Source organism: Strix uralensis, chromosome 26 (genome assembly GCF_047716275.1).
Source record: "Strix uralensis isolate ZFMK-TIS-50842 chromosome 26, bStrUra1, whole genome shotgun sequence".
In the NCBI taxonomy this organism is placed as follows: domain Eukaryota; kingdom Metazoa; phylum Chordata; class Aves; order Strigiformes; family Strigidae; genus Strix; species Strix uralensis.
The window spans coordinates 1,261,898-1,284,955 of NC_133997.1; the positions used below are offsets into that span (position 1 = coordinate 1,261,898).

Below are 23,058 nucleotides of genomic sequence, written 5' to 3' on the forward strand. Positions count from 1 at the left end.
GGTGGAATAGCCACTGCAGATAAGGGAGACTCTGCCCTGAAATACAAAAGGCTTTGGGAAGGGGCGAGAGGAGGGAGAGGTCTGGAAGCGTCTGTGGGTGCCTGGGGAGGGGGTGGCAGGGCAGCAGAGGTGACCCCTGGTGCAGCGCTTGGGAGGTTCAGAACTCTGCCTTCTGTACGGGTCAGGCTCAGGGTAAACGCTGGGCGTCGCGGGGTCCTTTGTGTGGTGGGAAATTACCGTGCAAGGCTGCTTCACCAGATGGAGAGGTGTGAAAGGGAGCTGCCTCCGTAAATAAACATTGCGCAACACAGCTTGGGTGTCGCTGCGGAGATGTACGGGCGGGAAGCAGCGCTGCTGGTTTCCAGGGAACAGGCGCCCGTAAAATTCCGGTGCAGGGAGGGATGGCTAGTGAGAGCAGAGGAATGGCTGCTGTGTTCATGGCCTCGCTCTCACCCGTGCTGGGGGAGCGTGGCGGAGAGCTGCGGCAGTGAGCCACGGCTCGTGGGGAGTCCTCAGCTGGGAAGGGTCTGCCCCAACAGCGAGTTCCTTGGGCTGGCCAGCGGGAAGAGCAGCAGCTGTGGAGCACGTGGAGCAGAAACAGAGCGATGGCTGGGACGATGTTCGATGGGAGCCCCTGAGCAGGGGTCGGAAAGCTGCTCGGCTGCAGAGCTTTCCGCCCCGGGGTGCGGGCAGTGGGCGACACGCAGGGCAGTGACACGCGGGGCAGTAACCAGCCGCGGGCGGGTGGCCCTGCCAGCTTGGGAAGGTGGTGTGGAGACTCGGGCTAGTGGATGTGTCACCCCCTCCCTTAGGAGAACAGCAGAGCAGAGGAGGAAGAGTGTGGCAGCTGGTTAGCTGCTGCACCTGATGCCCAGCACCCGAGGAGGCCTGCAGAGGAAGCTGGCAGCCCAAGAGAGGTGACGAGTTGCTCTGACGTCACCGTCCTGCTTGCACGATGTCACTGAAGCTCCGCGTGCAGTAGGCAGCCTCTGTGCTGTGCATCTGATAGTTGCTTGGGCTGTTTCTTCTGCTGGTGAAAGTAGCACATGCGCCTGGAGAGGTGTAAACTTGGAAACTGAGGGCAAATGCTGCCCAGGTGAGGTCTGGCAAACCTACACCCTCTCTGTGCTTCCGTGCCTGAGAACTGCCTGAAATCAGGGAGCAAGGGGAACGCGTCACCTTTAAAGGCATTCTGTACCCAGGAGGAGGTTTTTGCCTCTTTTTTTCCTTTTAAAGGTGGAAAGCATGTGAAGTTTTTTGTTGTAATCTCTCATGTTCTTAAAGTCCGAAGAGGTGCTATAGTCATCCTGCTTCCTGAGATGAGCAGGGTTCGGTTTCGGTGGTGGCTGCTCATCCTGATCGTTGAGCTCTGGATCAGACGCCTCTCCGAAACCTGGCCCCGTTGGTATCAATGTGCTTTTCTCCAGACCTGCGCTGCTCGCTGGAGGTCTGGAAGTAATGATTGCAAAGGCAGAAATCTCACATTAGTCAGTGTCACTCAGCTGCAGGTAATATGTGTCACAGCTTGTGAAAAGATCAGCTAAAGCCGATTATAACCTGTCGGACTCGTCCTAGCTCCGAAATCCATAGAAAATCCACAGGCTGTTTTTGCACGAGGAAAACTTGCCTCCTCTTCCCCCTGTGTGTCCGATGGGAGAGTCGCGCTTGGCATCTCTCAGGTGGAATGTTAACAAAAGCGTTCTCTGTATCTGTCCTTAAAGTAGGATTCTACTGGCTAAAGAAACAATTCTGGGATATTTTAGTAACCGAGGTAGACTTGCCTGGAGAGAAGCCTTTCTGTGCACACAGTATGATTGGATACATCAGTGTATTCTGTTGTGGTGTGTGTGCTCCTGGAAGGGAAATACCTGTGGACAGTTTTCAGGCAGAAGAGTCCTGCCTGCCCTCACTTGGTGTAAGTTTTCCTGGGTGCTGTTGGCCCTCCTGGAGGGAGGTCCCCAGGAAAGCTCTAAAGCCTAAGGGGAGCACAACTTTCCAGACACCCTAATCTCCGCATAAAAGGAAGCAGGAGGTCTCCTCCGCTGGAGTAACGCTAAGGAAATGCCGCTTGCACGTGTTTTTGTGGGTCCTGGCACGAAGGTGTTATCAAGGCCTTTACAGAGCCCCGGCTAGTGGTGCAGTGGCACTGGTGAAGCCCTGCTGACCAGGCACCAGCTGGAAAGGGGCCGTAAGCTTTCATTAATTCCTCGGCGGATTGGAGGTGAGGCTCTGAACTGCAGGTTTTTTGGAAAGTACCCAGTGATTAGATTTCTCTGTCCTCCTCTCTGGTCTGATGGATGGCTCTCTCAGCCCTGAGAAGGTCTCTCAGACAAATGACGTGCGAGGAGACGTTCTTTCAGTTTGCCGCAGCTCCGGGTTTAAAGCTGACAGCATTCCAGTTGCACTTTGATAAAAATACATCGTTAAAATATGCGGTCTGTGTATGGTACATGCTGTACACAGGATGCAGCTAATGTTTGACAAGACACCACAGCATTAATAAAACAGTGAGAAAGTAGGACGTGCTAGCAGTTTTGTTTGCATACTGATGAGGGAACCTTTTCCTGCTTCCTCCTGGCTATTGCACGCTTTATTGTGAGTTTTGTGGACCTCCCCACTGCTGGGAGAGGCAGCGAACCTTTGGGTGACTAAGGTTTAATTCGGGGTTGGTTTTCCCCAAGGCTGGGGGGTGCTGCCATTTCTCGGTCTAGGGGCTTAGCTGGTCACGGTCTCATTCTGAGCTCAGAGCGGGGGCTTAAATTGGTGCCTGCCCTCGTTTGTCCTGCCGGAAGGTGGGATGATTGCATCTGCCTACTCTTCTCTGCTTATAATTTCAGGCAGAAGTTAAATGTCCAGTAATAGTCCCTTGCAGGTTTGTGTCTCTGGCTGAACAGAGCCAAGGGGGTCTGCTGCAGAGCGTGTAGGCTGCTCCCGGGACGGATGGGCCCTGTAGCAGCCACTGCTAACCCTTAGCCACTGAGACCCTGCGAATAAAAAAGCAACAGACTGAAAGAATAAAAACTCTGAGCCCAAGAAATGAATGTGTTTATCTTCATGAAATTCCTAGACCGTGCAAGGGACTGCATGAAACAAAATCAAACGGGTCTTGAAGTCACCCAAAGCTTTGCCCTTTTGCTGCTTGCTGTAGGAGAACCCGTGCTATTTCTGAGCCCTGCACCCCCCCAGAGAGGGGGTAAAGCATGTTGTAGCTATAATTGTGTTTGACTTGCTGCCTAGAACGAGTCTTTAAAATCAAGACACACTGAAGAAGGGCAAGAGTCTTCCTTGGCTTCTGACGCTGCCTGCCCTCCGACGCCAGCTCACGTCCTTCCTGGAGACGCTGACAGTAGCCTGTCTGGCCAGAGCAAGGAGGAGTCCGCTGGGAAACTTGCCGGCAACGAGCTACTGGGCAAGCAGGATACCGAGGTGGAAGGTGACATCTCTGCAGCTGATGAGCTGCCACAGTCTCTGGAGGAAAGGAGCGCAGCAGGGACAGATGTGCCCAGCGGTCCTGGGCAACCTGCAGTCGCATCTCCAGCTGCCGAAGCCGCCGAGGCGGATCAGCTGGCCAGCCTGGCTGCCACCGTCGACACTGTGTCTGTTGGTGAAAAGATAGTGAATGAAATGAGGGAAGAAGCAGCAGCTGATCTGAAAACAGACAGCAGGCTGGATGCTGGCAAAGTAAGAGACCTGCCTGCGTGGGTTGGGTTCGGGGTGGAAGCTGCTGTGGCTGCTCCCGTTGCTTTGTAAGGCCCTGATTCAGGAAAGCTCTCCGAGCACTGGCTTGTTTCTGTTACGTCAGCGCAGGAGCTCTCCTAGTCGGCAGGATGTTCCTGGGGGGGCACAAGTGCTCTCCATGCCCTGATCGGCGTCCTCAGTGCGGAGCTAGGAAATCGTTCTTTGATGCACACACAAAGTGCTGTCCAAAGCAACTGACAGGCAAAAACCCTGAACTGTGAGGCATGTTTCAAGTCTTGGAGGAGAAATAAGTCTCAGCTTTCAGTGCCGCCATCTGTACTAGGCAAGCAGGTTTTATAATGAAGTTCGCACCAAGCCCAGCTGTCCGCACTGCTTTGTTTCTCTCCTTCTGTTGTTTCTCTCAGCTTATGCAGAGATGGGGCAAAAGTGTAAAGTGAGCTGCCAGCTGTGACATTTGCAGCTCCATGGAAGGATGCGACGGGGAGGTGCGAGGTTAGAGTGGGGAAGGACGGTGCCTCGGGGCTGGCTCCAGAGCTGTAGCTCGAGCCCATCGAGCGTGGTACCCTCCCGCCCGCCCTCCGCTTTTCTGGCACTTGCTGGGAGGAGAACTGGCAGAGAGACTGCAGTCAGGGCGCTTGATCGAGCGGCCTCTGGCAGGAGAAGAACCGTTGCCACGAGGTGCAGATGGGTTCGTGGCCTGGCCCCTGCAGCTGGGGTGCCAGACAGACACACACTATCCGCTCTCGGGCTGTGTCTTCCAGAAACGTTAGAATATGAGATCTGATAAACTGTCTCTTTCCAATCTGGCTTCCTTCCTGCTGATTTTGATGATTTTTCTAGTTCCACTGATGCACAGTGTCTTTAAGAAATGATAAGCTATAGAGCTGAGCCTGGAAAACATGCTCTGTCCTGAAGAGCTGAATGTTGAAAGCTTGGCTTTGACGAACACTTAGGCCCATGCTTGCCTTTCGCGCGCCTGGGCAGCGCTGCTGAAGTCAGCAGGCGACGTGGTGTTCACGCTGAACGCCTCCTTACGGGCGCTGGGCACAGGAGTCCTCGCTGTGCTTCGGCCTGGCGGCATGTGCTTTAAAGTCCTTTAGGACCACGGTGTGTCCTGTGGCTCTACCCGTTTGTGTGGTGGGTTTGGGAGTTCTCAGAGCTGCAGGGATCCTCGCAGGAGGAACAGTAAGCAAGTGCCTTTTGGCAGGGGCATTTGAAGAGCACTTCTTTGCCCTCCCAGCACCATCTCCTGCCCCTGTTCTCCTGTGAAGTGGTGTTGTGTGCTTGTCTTGTGGGTCACACCCTCAGTGTTTTTCCCATGACGTTTAGTCACCTTTTCCTCCCTGTGTCAGAGAGAGGCCAGATTTGTCTTCCCAGTATTGGTTGGCATCGTGTTGGGGGTGCCTGGGGGAAGCTGTGGAGGTAAGGCATGAACTGCCTGTAATGCATATCTCCCCTCAGGTTTCAGAGGCTTCCGAGACCAGCGACTGTGGGGAGGACTTGCAGGTCTCTAACTGCTCGGACCATGAGCTGATTCGGCCTGTGGTGAGTCACTAGAAGCTCCCTGTCCCTTGGGTGGAGGCTTTGCGTTCCTCGGGGAGCGTGCAGCCAGTTAACGCCCTGCCCACCCCTCGCAGCCCGGCTCCTTAACTGCTAAGCAGCGACCTCACAGCCGTTGCACAGGGCAGCGGCGTCACCCTGCACTTAGCAGGTTCTGTCTGTGGGTGAGGTAATATCCCCGGAAAAGTAGGTCACCTGGAGCTGGGACTGTGTTCAGATAATTGCAAAAAGGGAAATAATAAGCAATGTAAAAATCTTGCTTGAAGGGACACAGCAGTTTTTTCTACGGGGAATCTGCATGGCCAGGAGACCTGGCTGCTGACGGTCCCCAAGGGAGACCGTGCGGGAGGGTAGCCCTGAGGTGGGGGGAGATGCCCATCAGCATCTCTTCATCTCCACAGGAAACTGCCATTGCCATCTGGCAGCGGGAGCAGAGGCAGCATGGCCAGCAAATGGCTGAGAATATCATTATTTGTCAGTGGTAGCACAAGCCTGCGTGTTGGCAAGTGGCTGCCGCCTCAAACAATACCTTTTGTAGGGCTCGCTTGTGGGCACGTGTGCGCACGCATGCGCATGCTCGCCGTGTGCAGCTGAGTGCAAGGACCCCCAGAGACTCTGCCAGGAGGGAGAACTATGGCGGAGAGTGAATAGCTTGTGGGCAACTTGCAGGAGCCGACTTTTAGGAAAAATCTGGGGAAATCTGCAGCAGTATCGTAAATGAGAGCAGGAGGGGCTGGGGGAGGGAGGATCTGCTGGCTGTGAATGTGCCCCTGCCTGCTGTGGTCGGTGGCACGGCAGTGGGCACTGATGGTAGAACAGAGCTCACTGCCCCGCGACCCCCCAGTGTCCCCCAGTGTCCCCCCTGTGCCGCCTCATGGGGAGGGTTTCCTTGGGCACCGCCAGCGAAGGGAACCCCCCTGCTGCACTCTCCCCGTGAGCAAACCTGCAGGGAATCCTGATTTCCCCAGCGCCCCATCAGCCGTCGACCCAGCAGGTAGCTCTGCATGAACCACCTCGCCTGCCTGCGCCTCCGCGCCCTGGCAAGGAGCGAAAGCCAACGGGCCGCTGGCCGAGCCGCTGACAGAGCCGTCTGTCCGTCTGCAGGACGCTTGGCCGCGGGGCTGAGTCTCGGTGTAGCCGTCTCCTGCATCCCGTAAAGCGCTCTGATGGTGCCAGTAGCTAGGAAAGTGCTGCAAAAGACTGGCCAGCGGGGCGGTTCCAAGCTGTGCTGGGGTTTTGCTCTGGCCTCAGGATCTCTGGCAAAACCTGTGCGTGCTCATCAGCTGCCGATCCTTCTCTGCTTTCTTCTCAGGACTTGGGCTTCCGGAGTCGCCTTCCCGAGCAGGTGCTGGATGTGGAGGTTCTGTCTCTGGCTGCGGGCAGCCCCGTGGGCAAGGTGAGCGCTGTGTGTGTGAGCAGGACCACGCTGTCAGCGGGCAGCGCAGGACGCTCAGGTGTGCTGGTAACTGGGTGATGCCATTGGCACAAGGCTTTGCGGAGGCAACCAGGAGCGATGTGTGAAGTGTCAGGGATTAGAGCAGCGCTAATTGCTTCTTCTGCAGAGGTGAGATGCGGGTAGCTACAGAAAGAACATAAACTTTGAGCAGAGGTGGCTTGAGGGGTGCATGCCTGCAGGCTCACATGTGTGCCTTCCTGCCCCAGTACGAGTGGAGATAAATGGCTTTCCTGGGGAACGGGGGAAGCAGAGTCTATTTTACTTTCTTCTTTTGTGAGTATCTGTCCTTTTCTTTCTCTTAAGCAGATGGAAAGGATTTGTGTAACAGAACACGATAGCAAAAATGGGAAGAAAAGGAGGTTAACTCCCTCTGACAGATTTTGGTATAGGGAGGCTTATTTTTAAGCATTTGGTTGTCTTGCCTGCTTTCATGTAGGGGGAAAAATAGGCTCCTTTCAGCGAGTCTGTGGCACAGGCAGCAGCGTATGTACGCGTGCGTCTGTGCTTCCTAAACCACGTGAGCCTGGGGTGCGAGTGTGGTCGGGCAGTTCTGACCAAGGCAGATTGCTGTGCACCTCAAGGCCTCTCCCCGCACGTTGCTGCCTCGGCTCCCTCAGCCCTGGCGCCTGCGGAGCGCCCCAGGCGCCCCTGTCCCGCAGCAGCGGTGCGCGGGCCGGAGGAGCGTGTCGCGGCGCGGCGAGGGCCGGGCTCCAGCTGGGCTCGCTCAGCCTTGCCCTGATTGTAAGCGAGTTGATCAGCGGCACCGGAGGGGACCCGGAGTGGCAAAGCCGCCACCTGTCCAGCAGAGAGGAGCAATCCCGTTTGTAAGGTTGTGTCTGGAGAACACACCTGTCCTCTTGTGCCTAATAATTAGCGTAATCAGATGGGAAGGGAAAATAAAACATATGCCTGCTGCGTTCCGCCGCTCCCTCTTGCTGCAGCGCATACAAATGTCTCGCTGGAGCAGCCGCGTTTGGAGTTTGTTACGGCCCCGTCTCAAGGAGAGAGGGGGGTTTGAAACGGTGCTCCCTGCGGAACTGCAGCTGCTCCTTTGTGTCCGTAGGCAGAGGCTAGGCTGCAGTGGCTCTGGCTGCAGGAATGTGCTTACTTCCACCCAACGAGCTTGCCTTGCTTTGCATACATTGGCAAAATATTCTGCTTTTTAAGAAAGGCCACCTCTGTCAGCTACGTGAGCGGCACAGCCCCGGGGGTTTTTGGTTAGTGTGTTTTGGCAGGGGCTGGGCACCTGGCGGAGGCGGCGTGGGCTGCTTCCCGCTGGACTCGGCTGCTGCTTGCAGCGGGGGGCTGCTCCTTTCACCCTTCGCTTAACCCGGCTGGAGTGCTGGCATCCCGCGTCGCCGGTCCCGCCGCCGCAGCCAGGGCGTGCTGCAGACCGTGGGGGTGCCCCTCCTGGGGCCCCCCGGGAACTGCTGTGCTGAGGGAGGAGGCGGCCTATTACCCTTATTAACGGGCGTTGTGTCGCGGGCGGGCGAGGCAGCCTCCGTGGGCCACGGGCTGGCGTTTGAGCAGGGCAGAGACCCGAGCTGCTGTAGGCCGGGCACTGCTGGGGATCCCGCGGCCACAAGCGCTCCGGTCGCCTCACAGACAAGGCTCGAGATCAGCCCTTGGTCCCCGCAGGCGGGTGCTGTCGTCCCCTTCTCAGATGTGTCCAGAGACTCCCGCAGCCCGGGATTTCTGGGCCTGCCCTCCTGGGAGGCCATGCTGGGCAGCAGAGGTGCGGCAGCAGCCCCGGGCCTGGGCTCAGCGGCGTTACCCTGCGCCTGGTCCCCCTTGTTCCCAGGAAGATCACGTCCCCCGTTTGCCTTCTTTCCTGTCACGGGCAGCCGTGACAGAGCCCGCCTTGAGCCAGGAAACATTTGCTGAGCTCCTCGGTTCTCGGGAATTGGAGTCATTATTTACACCGGGGCAGGAGGGAGGCTGGGAGGGGGAGCTGCCCGGGAGAGCTCTGGCCAGGCTGATGCGATGGGAGGTGACAGTACTTGCAGGGAATCCTTCTGCTCTTTGCTCCACTGAACATTTGCATAAATTACTGCGGTTGGAATCCTGTGTTGTTTTGGCCCTGCTCCACCGTACCCTCCCGCATGGCCAGGCCTGGGCTCACCTGCAGTTCTCGTGCTCCCCAGGAATTGATGAACGGGCTGCTCTTGTGGGGAGCTCAGCAGGGAGGGTGAGCCCCAGCTGCTCTCTGACAGGGGAGCTGCCAGCTCCGAGAGGGAGGTCGCTGCCCTCCCCAGGTGAACTGGGCGGCGTGTGCTCGTGTGTGCCCACGGCGGGGACAGAGGTGCCCCATGGCTGGCCGGCGGGAGAAGCAGCAGCTGACTCTTTCATACTCAAATATTTGCTACTCATATTTCAAGCATTTACCATGTCATAACTAAGCCAAGGGCAGTTGCTCAGTGTGGTATGGAGGGGGCTGGCAGCACCCAAGCTGACGTGTTCTGGAGTGAGCAGCTGGAACTCCCTGGGCAGGCGAGGCTGCTGCTGCCCGTGGCCCGGGGTGCGAGGCGGGACTGAGGCGTCTTGTGATTTTGCCTGCAGCTGATGTATTGATTTGATTTACGGCCGCAGCACGTTATCATACTTCTGTGTGTGTGTGATGTGCCTCTTTTAGGAGATTTTTGTCCTGCGCTTTTCAGGGAGTTTAGTGTTACTTGGAGATGTAAGGGGACCTGTGTGCGGAGTGCTTAGTGCTGTCAGGGAGTTCACCTTCCACACTGAAAAAGCAACCCCAGACCATCACCCAACAGAATGCCCAGAGCGGAGCCCCCAGGGCTCTCGGCTGTGCGCTGCAAGCGTTCCGGCAAGGCGTTCCTGTGGTGGCTTGAGGCCCTTGGTCCCTGCCGGGGAGGAGGCTGGCGCGTCCGGCCGGGCGCTCTGCAGCAGCCTGCGGATGCCACCCGGTCCCCGGGCTCTGCTGATGCGCTGGCCCAGAGCGGTGCTGCCCTTCAGCAGAGCCGCTGTACGGTCCCGAGAGGCTTTGACGGTGAAGGAGCCACCAAACTCCACACTGTTTGCTTTTACCTGCAGGCCCAGGAGCTGGGAGAAGAGGAAAAAGACCAAAGCAAAGCCAGTGTAGAGGAAGAGCAAAGCAAAAGAACAAAAGCTGCGGAGAGGTATGGTACAAACAGAGCAATGAAGGAGGCGTGGGCAGCTCTAGCTCCCGATGACTTTCCTGTCTTGTCCGCCCCTGCTCTGCTCCGGTCGCTGTAACCTGTGCAGGTGTCCCCTGCAGAACCCCCCGAGATGCTGCAGCTTCCCACAGGGTCTTTCCCGCTAAACCTCTCGCTTCTCCTGCCACCTCCTTAGCACTGTCTCAGGAGATTTCAGCTTTGTTTCAGCTTCTGGCTGGGTAGGCAGCAAAACTCCCATCCTTCATTTCCTTGTGAGTGCCCCAGCTGTGGAGCTGGCTTCTGTTTCCCTTACAGCTCTCTGACTTTTCTCTGAGGCCGCGAAAGGCACGGCCTCGCCGTGAACCTGTTAATGCTGTGTGTTGCGCCCTGTGGCATTTAACCACGGGAGGTTTAGCTACTGGCCATTTCCTGACAACAGCCCTTTCTGGTTCTGAGCCAGCCACAGTCTCGGTGAGTGCTGGTCCCGCTGGGCTGCCAGCTCTTTGCCGGGCAGAGCCTGGAGCTGGAGGCTCCCAGGACCAGCCTGGTGCCCGCTGCTGGGGGCAGAGGCGTCCAGCCGCAGGGCGAACAGTTCTCTGCCACTTCCTTCCATAGAGGGCCCAGAGCACGTCGCTGGGTGCAAACCTTAAGCTGTTTGATACCCTGATGTGTGGACACGTCGCTCTGGAGCGCCCCAGCTGTTACCCCCAGAGCAGTGCTGGCTTCCAGACCCTTAGTTTCTGTGAGGACTCGACTCTCTAGGGGAGCTATTTTCAGCCTGCGTGTGGCGATTTGTTTAAAGCAGTTGAAACGCTGTGCTGAGCAGTAAGCTCCCTGCTCTCCGGAGCCCCTCCCCTGCAAGAGCTGCCGCGTGTGGCATTTATAGATGAATTGTGTCAAAACTCTTAGCCTCCGCACAGAGTTACATGTACTCTGGGGCACTGGGAACCAAGAAGCTGTTGCCTGTGCCAGGAAAACTTGTGAACAGAAGAAGCTGCAGTCCATCTTAATGACTGTCTGCGTGCCCTTGGGATTTGCAGCCTTGTTCGTAGAGGAGCTGTTCCTGTGAAGGTCCCCGAAAACGTGTTCTGCCCACAGGAATTGTCTCCTTATCGCTTGGTACCTGCTTCCCAGCTGTGCATCCTCTCTTTCTCTCTGCCTGTAAAGCTAGCTCGTGCTTGCCTCGTCTCTCTTCTCTGCACTTCCAACACAAAGTAGGACTGTAGATGTGAACATGCCTGCCAGTATTTCTATCTGTAATTTGGACAGCGGTGTGAGTGTTGCTAACAGGGTTGCCGTATCTTGGGGAAGGTCTCTAAGGACCTGGAAGGAGAGTGGGATAGTCCAGGGAAGGGATTCAGCCCTTCGAGTCCAATGCCTCTTGAATCCTCGGCTGCTTGTTGGTCTGGCAGGGCTTGAGGGGGTGGGAGGGCTCTGGAGATTTGCTGTGCCCTCAGCAGCCCGGTGCCAGGCAGACGGGTGCCGCTGGCAGGTGTGGCTCGGTGCCCCCCTAGAGCAGCCGCACGGCCCGTCTTCTCCCTGTCTTGCCTACCTGCAGCAGCCCCTAGACTCCGATGCGTGCTAATCTGGTCTTCTTTACCTCTTTTGTGCTGCAAAGCGAGAGGGATCAAAGTGCTTGTGAAACACCAGAAGAGAAGTGTTTCGCTTTAGACATCCCCAGTCGGGAGGAGGCCGTGTCCCAGGCGCCGGAGGAGGGATCGCTGGATAGCCTGATCGGTCTGGAGGAGCTTGCTGCCCTGCAGAAAGCGTAAGGGCTTCCTGTTAGTCCCTGGTGCTGTAAGCGTAACAGCTTTTGTCCTTTTGTTCCCCTTTGTGGTGTGTGGAGTTGGTGTGTGAAGTCAGCGCCCCAGGAGATGCGGTTTGGTGGGCACAGTGCAGCTCGAACATCTCCGTGTGCAAACGCAAGCAGCTGTTCCGCGGGCAAGTGCCAAGCCAACCGTCTGTACCGGGGAGGGTGAGAACAGCAGCTCTGCCCTTGGGGTCTGTGGCACAGGACTCCGTGGGATGCAGAAAGAGCTGTTTGCTTTGTACTTGGAAAAGCCTCCTGCTCGCCGGCGTGGCGGACGAGGCTGCCAGCGCTCGCCCTCCCTCGGTAAACGGTTTCGCGCAGATCCTGAGCTCCCTCACTGCGCGGGGCTGCGACCGGGGGCGACGACGCAAACCCCACAAACCGCCCCACTTTTGCAGTCGCTGGGAGCATCGGCTGCTTTGAGATAATAAGGTCAGAGCGCAGGATGGTAGAGCTCAGGTTCCCTGCGAAAGCCGGTGGGCTGTTGGTGTGCTAAATTGATGGTCTTTGCAGTTACGTACCCGCGGTTCCACTGCGATAGAAGGTCTCAGTAGAGGTGATTGTGCTGACTTTGCTCTCCGTGTCAAATGACAGATCAGCAGATGCAATTGGAGAAAATAGGCAGCACGTCTCTCAGGACAAAGTGGTGGAGAAGCAATCTTTGATGTGGAGACCAGCACAGATCTCCCTTTTTAGGAGCTGTGTTGTGTAAATGTGTGTGTGTCGGCTGGGTCTCTTTTTAAGTAAGAACTGGGGCAAAAGGAAGGACGTGATAAAAGGGTGGAAGTGGCTGAATTGCTTTGCAGGGCCGGCTGATAAATGCCACCTTCTGCAGGCATCGCCACAGTTGGCCCAGAGCATGTAGCGTTACGGGGCAGTGCTAGTGAAGCAGGATTTTTCCAGAACCCAGCTATTCTTTCCTCTGTCTCACTCTTCTTGCTAATGGCTGCATAAGTGACCTTTTCTCTTTTGACTCGAGGCTAAATTACTGGGGCTGTTACTTCCCTGATTCCTGGCAGAACAGCAGTCCCTCCGCCTTACGCTAGCCGGCTCAGAGCACGATGAGACCTTGCTGCTCCAGCTTCGACTAGCGAAGAATAAAAATTTTTTTCCTAGACTAATCTTCATTTTCCCCTCCTTCCCCTTCAGCCTCTCTCAGACCTTATAATTTTGCTGCTCTCTGTCGGAAAAAACTTAATTAGAAACAGATTGGGTTTGAGTTTTTGGAGCGCTTAGGGCTTTCTGTTGCCTAGAGCTGGCAAACTCCCAGCACGCTTTAGATCGCAATTGCAGACAAATACCTGGTCCATCAGCAGCACGCTGCTGATCCCTGGGCTGAGAACAGGTACCGATTGCATCTGCTTTTGTGCCCGCCGGCTCTAGCCAGGGTTTCATAGCTGCTAGATCCTTCACCAAGGGAGAGTGTGTTGCCCTCGCGGGCTGCTCTAGCAGGCCAAATCAAGGGGTAGGGGTGTTTGGGGCCCGAGTGCTGGGTTCAATAATCGATATAATTTATTGTTTGGGGGGATGTTGCTCTTCCTTTCATGTTACTCAGTTTCCTGTCGCCCTTTGGCCAAAGGAGCTCTCCCTTTTGGTAGGCACACTGAGAATGAAATCAAACATGAGCGGTCCTTGAGCCAGCCTAGTGAAGAATCCCTGGAGGAAATAGCCAAGGAGCTGGAGACAGAGCTTGAGCAGGAGAAAATGCATTTATTGCAAGCAAAGAAGGAGAAAATTCAGCAATTCCAGGAGGAGATGAGGCAGCAGGAGGAGGAGGAAGCCAAAAAGCTTCATCAGCAAAAAGAACAATCCCTCAGGTACTTTCCTTTTTCCCTCCATCTCCCTCCTGTTTCTCCTCCAAGCCTTTCCTAGCTGCGATCTCGTTGCCGGTGGCCGCAGGCTCGTGCTGTTACAGGCCACCACCTTGGGAGCGGTGCTGCTGTGCGGAGCTGTGGGCTTTTAGGGAGGAGGAGCACGGGGCTCCTCGCCTGGCACAGAGAGTGCTGCGGGTGTTGAAAGGAGCAGCGGTGTGCTGTCAGAGCTGCGAGGAGGGACGCTGTCTGCCTCGGGAAAGCGCTCTGCAGTGCTGACAAGAGCAGCTGCCCATCTCCCCGGGACGAGCTTGGATTCACTACGCAGGCGGCTTTCAGAGCTCCGAACCTGCCTCTGATGGTTAACCTGGGAAAAGCTTCCAGTTCAGCACTGGGAGCTTTACCGCCTGGCAGACGGTCAAATCCGGGGCTCAATGGCAGTAACAGGACTGGAAATTGGAGCGGGAGAGGAGATGAGGTTACCCCGGAGGAGGTAGCTGGAACTCGGCTGCTGCACGTTTTACAGAGGGACTTCCAGCCAAGACTTTGAGCACTAGGGCATGGATGTCTGTGTGAAACGCAGCCATTGCGTGAAGGTAGAATAGCAGTCCAGGGAGCAGAACAGCACCGGGACCTGTGTGCTCTCCCCGGGGGGATTTTTCTCTCCAGGCTTGTATTTGATTTCAGGTGGCCTTGATACTTATGTTCTGAGCACGCTGAGCCAGCCAGAAACGGTATCTTGACATGAAATGTTCTGGGAATGCTGTCTTGGGTGCGAAGGCAGACACAGAAATCACACCTGAGGGAAAAATGCCTATGTGGTAATAAAGCAGTAGTAAAAAGGGTGTCACATGGAAATATGGAGCTTACAGACGCACTAATGGGTCCAGGTACCTTGGCTGGCAGCCTGCTTTCATTTAACAGGAGTTGATTTCATTTACCTGGGAAAAAAAAAAAAAGCCCAAGTGCCACCTATGATGATATAGTGCATTTTAAAAGTGTGTGCAGAGTGTGATACTCAGGGGCTGCCTCTCCCGCCCCAGCAGCCGGGTTCGGAAATGAGGAGGAGAATTAATGGTCTGGAGCTCTGAGAGCGCGTCACTTGGGCAGGCACAGCTAGTGGAGCAGCCTATAGGCCTTGGAGGTGATTAAAGCCTCCTGAATTTACTTTTTGGTTATTTTGCTGCTCATCTCTCAGGACTCTAAAAGAAGATTTGGCAAAGGCTGCTGAGGAGGAAGAGTTGCGTGTCCGAAAGGAAGAAACCGAGAGGCTCTCAAAGCTGCGAGCCAAAATCACCTTGGAGACCGAGGCTGAGAAGGAGAAGATCAGGTGAAAAGCTTTGCTGCCGACCCTGGGGACGTAAGCTGTGGCGGTCTGGGCGGGCAGCGCCTCGCGCACCACCAGCCGCCGCTCGCAGCGCAGGTCCTGGCCCTCCTGCGCTGCCACGGCTGGTACCCTGCCGTGGCACCAGAGCGCCTGACTGCTTTGCTCTTCATTTCCAAGGCCTCGGTTGAGCTCTTGTGAGTCTGTGTGCAGTGGTTCTCAGTTTCGTGTGGCCTGCATGTCCTACCCCATAGCAGTGTCTTCTCTCAGCTCTGGTTCCTGAAGGCAGTCCAGTGGTAAAGTGCCGAGCTCTGACGTGCCTCTGGCTGTTCTTGTTGCAAACCCAGGGCGGAGCATGAGGTGACACTGCGGAAGCTACGAGGAGAGTGGGAATCCCAGCAGGCAGTGGAGAAGGAGAGCCTGGAGAGGCAGCAGCAGCTTCTTCTGGAGAAAATGAAGCTGGAAATGAAGGAAGCTCAGCAGAAAGAGATGACTGACCTGGAACAAGAGAAGGAACGATTCCTGAGTGAGCTCAAGGAGAGGTTGGACAGGGAGAAGAAGAAGGTGAGATCTTTATCACCAGGTCGGGTCAGACCCACGCTGGTCGCGCTGACCTGGCTCGCGTTGCAGTGCCCCAGTGTTGGGATGAAGTAACGCCTGCGTGTGCTTTAATGATGACTCCCTGAAAACCCAGAGGAAAGGTGCTAGGCGTGCCGTTAGAGGTGTGGCTGAGGTGGGGAGGAGTACTCCCTCAGTTCTTCTTACAACCGTGATTAAATAGCAATTAAATAAATGGCCACACTGCCTCTGAGGAAAAGAGGAGGATCGCTGTGTGTCTCTGCCAAGCTAAACCAAGCCATTTTCTCACCTCAGAATAGCTCTTTGGCTGCTGCTTTGGTCCTCCAGAGAGCCTGGGGAGCTCCCGAGCGGAGGCAGCTCACAGTCCTTCCAGCACAGCGTGATTGAGATCCACTGAGATCTCCCGGGAGGGAAAGCACAGAGAGAGTAAAGGCGTAATCTGGTTTGAAAGGGGTTTACCGTTGTGCTTTTTTGGTGCTTATGGATAGACATTGACTGCAATTGCATCTTGTACAGTGTGTCCCCACACGTAGAGGTTTTTCAGCAGACTGTTTTGCTCGTGTTCCTGTAGGCAGTAGAAGAGCTAGAGAAACAGTTTTCAACTGAACTCCAGCAGCTGAAATCTGCGGCAGAAGAGAAGCATCATAAGGTAAAAGGTGGTGTCCTTAGAATGTAAATCGTTGATTTCCCACACTGTCACCAAAGGTGGCCGGGGAGGGTGGCGTTCGTTTTTTTTTCCACTTCCTAAATGTGGTTCTGGTCTGGCTCAGCACTTGGACGTGCTCCAAGTAGGGGGTGGTGAGACTGCACACGCTGGTCTTTGCCACGCTGCTCGCTCTCCGTGGGAGGGCACCGAATGGATCTTGTCAGAAGGGTGACAAGTCTCTGTGGGTGGCTTTCATGGCAGGTCATTTCCAGCCTGCAAACCCAGATAGCAGAGGCACGGCGGAGCGAGGAGGCTCAGCTGCGTGAAGACTTGCAGAGAGCCGAGCAGAAAGCGCAGCAAAAGGCGTATCAAGTCACGGAGTACGAACGCGAGGCAAGTGCTCCTCTTGGATTGCCGCGGGTCCTGCACCCTCTCTCCCTGGGGCTGTGGTGAGGCCCAGAGGCCGTGTCCCCTGCCCAGGGCTGACAGCGGTGCCGCGGGGGAAAGGGCACCCCTGTGGCATCTAGCCCCACTGGGGCACTTGCCTTGGGCTACCCCGGCCTGATCCCGCACGCGTGGTACCACGACCGCCTGTCCTTCCGCTCACGTGAGGGGCTGCTCTCCTGGGGGGCACCGTGCTGTGGTGCTGTAGGTCACAGAAACATCTTGTCACGTCATCCCCGCAGCTCAGCGAGCTGATGAGAGAGAAACGCCAGGATGTGGAAAAAGACCATGAGAGGAGAATGGAGAGGATGAAGGAGGAGCACCAGGAGGTCCTGGCGCAGATTCGGGATCAGTATGAGGAGGAGGTACTGCTGGGGGGAGCACTGGAGCCGGGAGCTGACTGCGGCAGCTCGCTCTGTCAGGCCGCACCCGGGCTGGCACTGCTGCCTGCCAGAGCTGCCTATCTCAGCTGCTCCCAGAACTGGGAGTCTCCTTCCTTCTTGGGGAACTGGGCACTGTTGCCATGCTGTGAAGTGAGTTTAGCCTGGGGTTGTAGGGATAAGCTGTCAAAATACTCCCCGTGCAGGCAACTTCCACATGCGTTTGTCAACTTTGGTACGAGAGAAGATTGTTCACATTTTTGCAGGTGCCCCTTCTGGAAAGCCTTCTGCCTCCCATTTTTGGCAGCAGTGTGTGACAAAACCTTAGTTTCATGGGTTGTTTTTTCTTTCCCAAGCCTCTCCCTTAACAGCGTTGTCCCTGCAAGCCATAGGTTTTAATCTGCTGAATTTGTGTGCTCAGGAGCTGCTGCGGGATGGGCTGGCTTTGCAGAGCGTGTGTCCTGTGTGCTCACGCTGGCTTGCTGGAGAACGCTGTGCTCCACTCAGACGCTTTTCTTGTTTGTATTTTGCAACAAGCAGGAGAGAAAGCAAAGAGCAGAGCTGTTGGAAGGCCTGCGAAGCGAGGTGGCACGCCTCCGGCAGCTTCACGAAGCAGAGGTGAAGGCTCTGCAGGTAGAGCTGGATGAGCGGCTCACTGCGTTGCAGCGCAGGCACAGGGAGAAGGTGAGGAGAACGCTGTGCCTGGCAGGTCCTCCTGACTTGGCTGCCTGGGGACAGCCTGGGGACCATGACACCCCAAGGCGCCTGCCCCCCTCTATGACTGGGGTGACAAGCAGCAGGTCATGCTCGCCCCATTTTTGTTGTTCCTCCTGGTGGCAGAGCTCTGCCTGGTGACTTGTGCCGTTCGCTCTCTAACTCAGCCTCTCTGCACAGGAAAGAAAACTCCAGGATTCAGAAAACGAGCTTGAAATGCGCACGAAGAACGTCAAAGCCAGATCGGTGCAGCTCCTTAGCCAGGTGAGTCAACTCTGTTGGGCTCGCAGAGGTGTCTTAGCCGATGCTGCTCCTCTGGCTGCTTCCTCCTGGGCTCAGGCAGGGCTTTGGGAGGGGAAACTTCCATCACAGGTGAGAGCAGGGCTCAGCGTTCCTGGCGGTACAGCCTCCTGGATGGTGTTTGCCAGGAAACTCAGTGCTTGGGGTTTGCTCAGGGCTTTGGGAGATGGTAAGTGGCTGTAAGAGTGACGGAGGGATCATAAAAACCTTTCAAGGTGTCAGGTTCTGCTCAGCATCACTTTGGATTTCAGTCAGTCCCTTCCTGATTTCCCTCCTCTTCTCCCTGCTGCCGTGGAAGGGGAGCGCGTGCTGCTGGATCTTGGGCAACACAGTGAGAGAGGGAAGCGCTCCAAATGCTCCTGTGGAGCTGGCAAAAATCACTGGCTGATGCTCTTGCCTGCCAGATCTCTTAAGTCCTGGCCTGTGCCAAGGGCTGTAGATAACCTTGCTTCTGGCAGCCCGCCCTTTCCAAGCAGCACCGGAGTGAGTAAGTAAAAAGGTGGAGAAATGCTGGAGGCAACCAGAGGCTTGACAAAAGCAGGATCCTGGAGAAATGGCCGTGTGCCGTGAATGCTCTCGCAGCTGAGCAGGAAGGGGTGTTCTTCCCCCAGGAATGCAAATATTCCCAGCTCCTCACTTGAAGCCCAATAAAGGGATGAGAACTTGAGTGTGTTGGGGGCAATAAAGCAAAACTGAGAACAATCCTTAGGTGTTTTGGAACAGTTTTGAGACTTAGGCCTGACCTGTGCCCTTCAAGCGCTGCTCAGCATCAGCTGTCTCCTCGCTCTGCCACTCACCTGCTTTCTCGTCTGGTTACAGGAGGAGTCTCTGAGAAAGAAAAGGCAGCAGCTGCTGGATGAGGACAGACAGACTGAGCTGGAAAGAGATGTACGTATGCCTTAGCTCTGGAGAGGTGCTGCGCTGCTGCTGGGGGTGAGGGCAGTGCACTAGAACCAGGGCTTTAAAAAAGCAAACTGTTGCTTCTGGAGTGCCATCCTGCTGAGAGTTTGCTGAGCTCTGAGCTGTCTCTCAAAAGAAGAGACAGTCCTGTTCCTCCAGGATCAGAGTGTGTACTTACAGCTCTGGGACCTCCTGTGAACTGTGCAGGTAGCCAGTTCTCTCACATCACATGCCTTTTATTTTGGTGTTGGGGAGATTACTGGGAGGGATTTTTTGGTTTTCTTCTAAGAAGCTGCTTTGGTTCTCAGCTCCGGCTAGAGGAGAGCAGGAAGGAACACACCAGCCTCCTTGAGTCCACCCGGCAGCTGCGTAGGTCTCTGGAGGAGCTGCAGGACCAGAAGGCTGAGCTGGAGGCCCAGGTGGAGTTGTTGCAGACCCGAAGCCAGAGGCTGCAGAAACGCATCAGGTGTGTGCATGAGAAACTTCCTCTAATACAGAAAGATCTGCCCGACGCCCCGAGCAGAAACCTCTCTAACCCAGCCTGGACCGCTCCCGTAGCTCCAAGCTGCTTGTATGCTGGGCCACGTTCCTCCAGAATCCTGGTGGTGGTTTTACTGCCTGTCGGGGGCACGGAGGCCCCAGGGTCCGTTTCCAGACCTGTTAATAACTCGCTGTGTAAATTCGTCCCTTGGCCTCTGCTTGTCAGGTTCAGTTGTTTGTCTTCCCAACATCTGTCCTGTGAGGTTATTAAGATGCCTCGAGAGGGGCACTGAAATGCAAAGAAAAGGTTTTGCTCAGATAGCTGAGCTGCCGGGTAAGGGGGTGAGGCCGCTTCCCTCCCCAGCCAGGGGTCCTGGCTGACGCCCGCCGCAGACGCGGTGCCGGTGTCTTGCGCGTCTTGGCCCTTTCCCTCCCGGAGACCGGAGGCCGCTTCGGACACTGCTGCGGGCAGACGGGCGGGAAGCTGGGCCCGCGGTCTAATCGAGTGCTGCCGCTGTCGCCTCTTCTCATGACAGTGAGCTGGAGGCAGCTGTCAGGAGCAAACAGGAGACTCTGAAAGAACTGGAGGCAGAAGAAAGCATAGAATCTCCAAGAAGGAAAGCTGAGCTCCATGTGGAAGACCTGAGAGAAACTCTTCAAGCTGTGAGTAAAGGTGTTTGCCTCGTGAGAGCTGAGGCTGTAACTCCCCCGAAAATCCCGGCTTTGGTTCCTTATGTGAAAACTCATTGCAGATGCAGTGCTGCATTTTCCTTTGCCGGGGGACATCGATATGTTTAGTAGCGGTTGTGGATTTCTGTCTATTGTTGCTGGGGGGAAAGGACTGTGGGATACTTAAGTGCCCTTGGAGTCCAAAGCAGGGCTCAGTCAGGGATAGAAATGTCTGTTACTCTTTGAAAGTCACATAAAGAACATCCCTGGCACTGGTTTTGGATCGGGGAAATACCATGGTGGTGTCATTCTGAATTTTTACTCCCTAGTTGGATTCATATGGGGTCTTGGGGTTCTGTTTCCCATACATATTTCTTAGTTTTTGAAATGTTTCAACTCCTCAGCCCTCCTCCAGAGAACCTGCTTCCCCACCCTCCCAAAGCCATGAGAACAGCGACGTGCAGTTTGATCAGTGAGTATCTGTACACCAGCTGCTTCTGCAGAACGGTTTTGCTTCAGTTTTAGGAGCTGGTGTTTTTGCTGGGGTTTACGCACGTGGCGTGGCGATGCGTTTTGGGGGAGGGTGCTGCATGAGGCTTGCAGGGTGACACAGAAAGCCAGGAGGTTTCCCACCTCTCTGTAGTGTCAGGAGCTTCATCTCTGCGGAAGGGATCTCCATCAGGAACGCCAAGGAATTCCTGGTGCGCCAGACCCGCTCCATGAAGAAGAGGCACACGGCACTGCGAGCTGCCAAGCAGCAGTGGCGCCAGGACCTGCAGAAAGCCCAGGAGGCGGCGCAGGATCCCGACAGCTCCCAGCTCCTGGACAGCGTGCGCAAGAACCTGGAAGAGGTGAGGCCCCGAGCGCTGCCTGCCTTCAGGCCTGGGGGGTCGCGGCCGTGCGGCTGCGCAGGGATCAGCTCCTGGCTGTGCGGCGGCAGCGACAGGCAGCCGCAGGGCTTCGGGCCTCCTGGAAGGCCGCACGTGTGGCCCGCAGCCCGCGCAGTGTCGCGCGCCAGGGTGGTTCCAGGTCTGCTCCGCTGCAGTGCAGTCAGCCTTGCTGGATTGCAGGAACTTGATGGGTAGTTGGGGCTCTTGGGACCTTAAAAAGGGAGAAGGGATTTGGCCGGGGAGAAAGGGATTCGTGCATCCCACAAATCCCATAACGTTTTCTTCTCATAGGAAAGGAAGTGGCAGGCATCCATCCCATCGGGAGGTGTGAGGTTATTTTTTCCCCTCTCGCTTGGAAAGGGGTTCTCGAGTCCTCGTCAGCCCTGCTGACAGCCAACCGGAGCCAGGGCAGGGTGTCATTCCCTTCCCTGGTTGCAGCAAGCATTTGTGTTGGCAGAACCAAAGCTGTTGACCCTGTTGGACGCAGGGTCTGGACTTGAAACCTCCTTTTCCTTGGGATGAACTTGCTTTGCGGCTCATGCTCTGCCCCCTCCACACTCCCCTTTCTGTGCTCTCAAAGACCTGGGAGCAATTTCCCTCCAGCAGCGTGATTTCCTGTGCTGAGCAGAAGTGGGATAATGAAAGTCACCCTAACCACCACCATCGAATATTTCCTGTCATTCTTGTTTAATTTTCTTCCTTGGCTTGGCTGTTTTTGCAGGAAGCAAAGCAGCTGGACAAGATGAAGTCAGCTATGTGGAAAGGGCAGGCGCTGCTGAAGAAGAAAGAGGAGAAGCTAAGCCAGCTGGAGTCCTCACTGCTGGAGGAGGTAACGACCAGCACCACCAGCACTGCGCTCCCCCTGCCCACCGCTCGTGGCCCTGCCCTGGGCTGGAGCCTCTACAGGCCCTTTGGTGCTCGCAAGGGCTGTTTAACTGGTGGCCAAAGGCGTGTTTGCCAGTGCAGTGGATTTTAGAAACACATTTTCTGAGAGCAGAACAGTGTTGGTCTGAGAACCGGGGGGGGAAGGCTAGTCACAGAGGTGGAGGGAGAGGAGGACAAACCTCACGGGACTGGGGCCCCTGGGGTTCACTAGGGCTGCAGCCAGCACCACAAACCGGGGCTGGGCCTTGGGATGGAGCCTCCCTCCATGGCGGCAGCTTGCCAGGCACGGACGGGCTTGGGTGGAGAAATCCTGCGGAGTGCACGGGCTTGGCAGAACCTTGTTAGCGCAAAGACGGAGCGCTGTGAGCGCCGATAGGCTGAAGTACTCTACAGTATAAACTAAAACCTCGCAGCAGAGTGGTTAGGTGTCTCATTAATGCTCTGTATCTGCTCAAGATGGCAAATACTCTGCCTCCCCTCTGCTCGTGACACCGGGGCTCGCTGTTAAGTGTGTGGCTGCAGAAAGCAGCTGGGAAGAGCCCCATGGTTTGAGCCTAGAGCAAACAAGGGCAGGTCGCCTCGTGTGAGCGAGGATGAGCCTGGTTTCCTGACCCAGGCCAGCCTTGGAACCTGTTCAGCTCTGCCTGGGACCACGCGGCCTTAGGCAGACGCAAGAGCACGAGACCTTTGACAGCCAAGCCCTTGTCCTTGGTGCAAAGAGAGAACCCAGCCCATGCAAGAGTTCTGAGGCTTATGTAAAGCACAAAACACTTTGACTCCCGCCTAGAGGGGCCTGTGCGTGTGGCTGTTAGATTTGGCCTCTAGTGCACGCACGTGCTTCCTCCAGAGACCAAGCAGTCTCTTGACTTTCAGGTTTTGCTGTCGGGGCCTGAGGGTGAGTGTGCCTTGGCTCGGCCTGCGCCTGTCTGGGCAGTCCGGCCTGCGCAGAGCAGTGTCGGCAGTATTCCGCTGGCTTCTGTGTTTCGGGGACAGAGCAGCAGGTTTCATTTGCGTTGTCTTCCCTCTTTTGACCAGCTTTCGGATGAAGATACGCTGAAGAGTGCTGCGTGCAAGAAGATGGTGACTTTTGACCTCAGCAACTCTGAGGACACCAACAGCACGTCCAGTGTAAATCTGCACCAGCCCAGCTGTAAGTACCGGCCGGGCTTGGTGCGCTGTGCCAGGGGCTAACGCCTCAGCCCTGCTCCTGGCTTCCCCTCTCGCCCCTCATGTTCTCACCTGGGCTCATGGGTGTCCAAGGCAGCTCTGCTATCCAGGACTGGCACTGCTCCCTGCATAACATTTGATTTGAAACACTTATTGCCTGCCTGCGGTGGCAGCTGAGAGGGCTGGAATCTGTGAGTGAACTTGCCTTTTAAA

The 23,058-nt window shown here is 56.0% G+C and overlaps 1 protein-coding gene across 3 annotated transcripts in view; it reads left to right on the forward strand.

The window, feature by feature from the left end:
• Positions 1-23,058, forward strand: part of CEP164 (centrosomal protein 164) — a 38,417-nt gene that overhangs the window by 10,203 nt on the left and 5,156 nt on the right. Inside the window, exons 8-27 of one of the 3 annotated variants that reach the window (XM_074894958.1) lie at positions 3,238-3,681; positions 5,161-5,244; positions 6,572-6,655; positions 9,764-9,849; positions 11,465-11,614; positions 13,255-13,473; positions 14,666-14,797; positions 15,139-15,355; positions 15,942-16,019; positions 16,278-16,409; positions 16,703-16,825; positions 17,381-17,524; positions 17,735-17,818; positions 18,674-18,742; positions 19,063-19,220; positions 19,771-19,897; positions 20,308-20,375; positions 20,547-20,754; positions 21,515-21,622; positions 22,714-22,828. In XM_074894958.1, the coding sequence (XP_074751059.1) occupies positions 3,238-3,681; positions 5,161-5,244; positions 6,572-6,655; positions 9,764-9,849; positions 11,465-11,614; positions 13,255-13,473; positions 14,666-14,797; positions 15,139-15,355; positions 15,942-16,019; positions 16,278-16,409; positions 16,703-16,825; positions 17,381-17,524; positions 17,735-17,818; positions 18,674-18,742; positions 19,063-19,220; positions 19,771-19,897; positions 20,308-20,375; positions 20,547-20,754; positions 21,515-21,622; positions 22,714-22,828 (2,830 nt within the window). The remainder of the gene's footprint in view (positions 1-3,237; positions 3,682-5,160; positions 5,245-6,571; positions 6,656-9,763; positions 9,850-11,464; positions 11,615-13,254; positions 13,474-14,665; positions 14,798-15,138; positions 15,356-15,941; positions 16,020-16,277; positions 16,410-16,702; positions 16,826-17,380; positions 17,525-17,734; positions 17,819-18,673; positions 18,743-19,062; positions 19,221-19,770; positions 19,898-20,307; positions 20,376-20,546; positions 20,755-21,514; positions 21,623-22,713; positions 22,829-23,058) is intronic. The other 2 variants (XM_074894959.1, XM_074894960.1) reach the window with 2 other exon arrangements.